Source organism: Terrapene carolina, unplaced genomic scaffold, assembly GCF_002925995.2.
Source record: "Terrapene carolina triunguis isolate 2854851 unplaced genomic scaffold, T_m_triunguis-2.0 Scaffold180, whole genome shotgun sequence".
Classification (NCBI taxonomy): domain Eukaryota; kingdom Metazoa; phylum Chordata; order Testudines; family Emydidae; genus Terrapene; species Terrapene triunguis.
The window spans coordinates 11,486,539-11,489,169 of record NW_020664531.1 but is presented as its reverse complement, the minus strand read 5'-3'; the positions used below and the strand labels follow the sequence as shown (position 1 = coordinate 11,489,169).

Genomic DNA, 2,631 nt, shown 5'->3' with positions numbered 1-2,631 from the left:
CATTGTGTGATGGATAAGACCAGGGTATCCCTAACCTCTGTAAAAAGTTGGGCGATAGCCAATCCATTTATTCATTATTTGATTTAGTTTCACTTATCTCTCCACAGAAGGGCAGAGGTGATAAGTGATGGGAAACTTCTGACAAATGTTAAAAACTTTGTAAGTGATATTGGATATACTGAATTTCTACAAGGGGCTCATGCTTCTGCTGTATATATTAAGCAAAAGAAAGGCTGTATTGATTTTTTTTTTTTTGATGGCATAAGCAATTTTGAAACCATCACTGGTATTAATGGGGAAAGGTTAAATTCCCTGAAGAAAGATCGCTTCTGCTATTAGAAGTTTTTGCTGAGAGGAGATTTTACTACTGGAAATTCACTTAGGAAATATAACTGAACCAAAACATAACTTAGTTTCCAAATATAAATGATTTGTTTACAAAGTTGTGAAGAAAGTCTGGTAAAATTCTAAGTGGCAATGATGGAGAACAAAGGGAAAAAAGGGCCTTCTCTCAAATATGAAGATGTTAAATGATATCTTCTCATTAAAGCTCTGTTCCCCCTATGTCTGGTTTCTGAATTAAATATTGTGGCAGAGCACTGAATGCTTCATTGGTTAAACATGGGATTTTCAAAGGTACTCAGTCTTGGCATAACTCTGCTTCCATTGAAGGCAATGTAAATTTTTCAACTGAGTTCAATGGGAGCACAATTAGGCCAATACTGTGTACTTTTGAAAATTGCAAAGGTGCTGTATACCAGTATAGCTATTCCCAAGCAGGAAAAGGAATAACCTATACTAATATAAAGTACTTTTCTATTTAGTCTTCAAAGGATAAGATTATTATAAATAAGTGTTAGTAAAAATTGATTTCAGCTTGCACACACAGAGATGAAAAAATATGTCAATTGATAATCCATAGAAATTTACATATAGGCAAAGTAAGAAAAATGCTTTAAATTTAGAGTGATTTAAGAGATTGGTCCACTTTGTATTTTTTACATGTGATAGATAATTAGTGTGTTAATTGTAATAAAGCTTTAACTTTTTTGAATCTCAATGTCTGTCAGTAAAATTATTGTTTGACCCCCATAATTCCCACCAAAATTTAAATAAATTAAAGTAAGAAAAAATGCTTACAAATAAACATAAATATCATCCGTTGAAATTCTAAGAAAATCACATTATATCAAGCCTACTATATCTATGGTAGGGGTTGTAGTGATAGAAGTGTTTGGTTTAAAAATAAAATCACACCATTAAGTGAAATACTTGTACTGGTACAAAAACAATATGTAGCCCATGCCTTAAAGAGACATTACAAAGGAAAAATCATGTTTTGCCATAAGCCTTAAATTTATTTGAAGAAAAGGCCATTTACGGTTGACCTCAGAGTTCAGTCATACTGGCCAATCAACTTAATGAACTTGCGGTTGCTCTGGTATTTGTAAATGTTATCTGGGTTCCAGGTCACATCCACCCATGCTATTATAATCCTTGGATCCAGAATGGTTGTAAAAAAGTCAAAGTACTTCCACCAGATTCTAATCATCCATTGCCAGGTACTTTCCTCTTTCTGGATTCTCTCTTGCTCTTCCAAGGCCAATTTTACCCTCTCCAGCGTCTTGTGGAATGCCTTTAATTCACGCTTACGCCCATACATTTGCCGATGGTTAACAATCTTCTCAGCCCTTGGTTGTACTTTCTTTAGCATGGCATTGGTATCTTCATTGTAATCCAGTTGACATGCCAAGGTAAAGTCTTGGGCTGCCTCCTCCCAGTGCCCCAGGAGCATGTGTGCTTGCCCTCTCCACTTGTAAGACTCTGCTGAATTGGGGTTAAGCTCACAGGCTCTGTCACAGTCTCTAATGGCAGCATTCGGCTTCTGTAGTTTCACAAAAGCACTGGCTCGGTTAACGTACAAGAGATTGAAGTGAGGATTCAGCCTGATAGCATCTGTGAACAAGTCAATGGCTTTCTGAAATTCACCTTCATCCAGAGCAGCAAAGGCATGTTCCCTCTTTTCATTGGCCTGGTTTATCATCTCATTTGTTATTTCCAAATATTCATCTCCCATTTCTTGGGGATCATCCAAATCTGGTTCAATAACACCATCATCCTCAATTTCCAAGTCACTCTCCTCACTCTCAGCTGCTTTGGGTTGTTTCCCTTGCTCCTTGAATATCTTCTCTGCAGAGGCATGTTTCACTGAACATAATATGGTATCTCCCATGCTCTCTATAGAGTCCCACAGGAAACTCAATTGCTTGGCCTTCAAAAGAGTTGGATCCTGGCTGTAGAGATCCACCAAGACCTGAAGTTCAGTAATTTTTTTCAGATCCATGGTGGCTTGGCCAGAAGGGAGCTGGGCAACACAGACTGTGTTGGGGCAGAGGGAAAAGATAAAAGCTGTAGCAGTTTCTTAACTACTAATTCAATGTGAGACTACACTATGGAGGAACAAACTAGACTTGTATGTTCCCTTCTGACTGTGGTCTTCATACTGCAGTTTGCAAATACGTCTATGGTGTTTTTTTGAAGGTGTAAATTCTCTATTACAGCTCTGGTTATGTCATAAATTCTGATGATGTCATAAATTATGACATCATCTGAACCCAGAAAAATATTTTT

The 2,631-nt window shown here is 37.1% G+C and overlaps 1 protein-coding gene across 1 annotated transcript; it reads right to left on the bottom strand.

Annotated features, from left to right (window-relative positions):
* Positions 1-1,396: 1,396 nt before the first annotated feature.
* LOC113407027 (putative protein FAM10A4) lies at positions 1,397-2,344 on the bottom strand. Its single transcript, XM_026654106.1, has one exon. It carries the CDS (start codon positions 2,342-2,344, stop codon positions 1,397-1,399), a length of 948 nt encoding a protein of 315 aa, XP_026509891.1.
* Between the last annotated feature and the right edge of the window lie 287 nt (positions 2,345-2,631).

What these genes read in the sequence shown, in the direction of transcription:
- LOC113407027 (XM_026654106.1), bottom strand. Translation starts at nt 2,344, where the DNA reads ATGGATCTGAAAAAAATTACTGAACTTCAGGTCTTGGTGGATCTCTAC.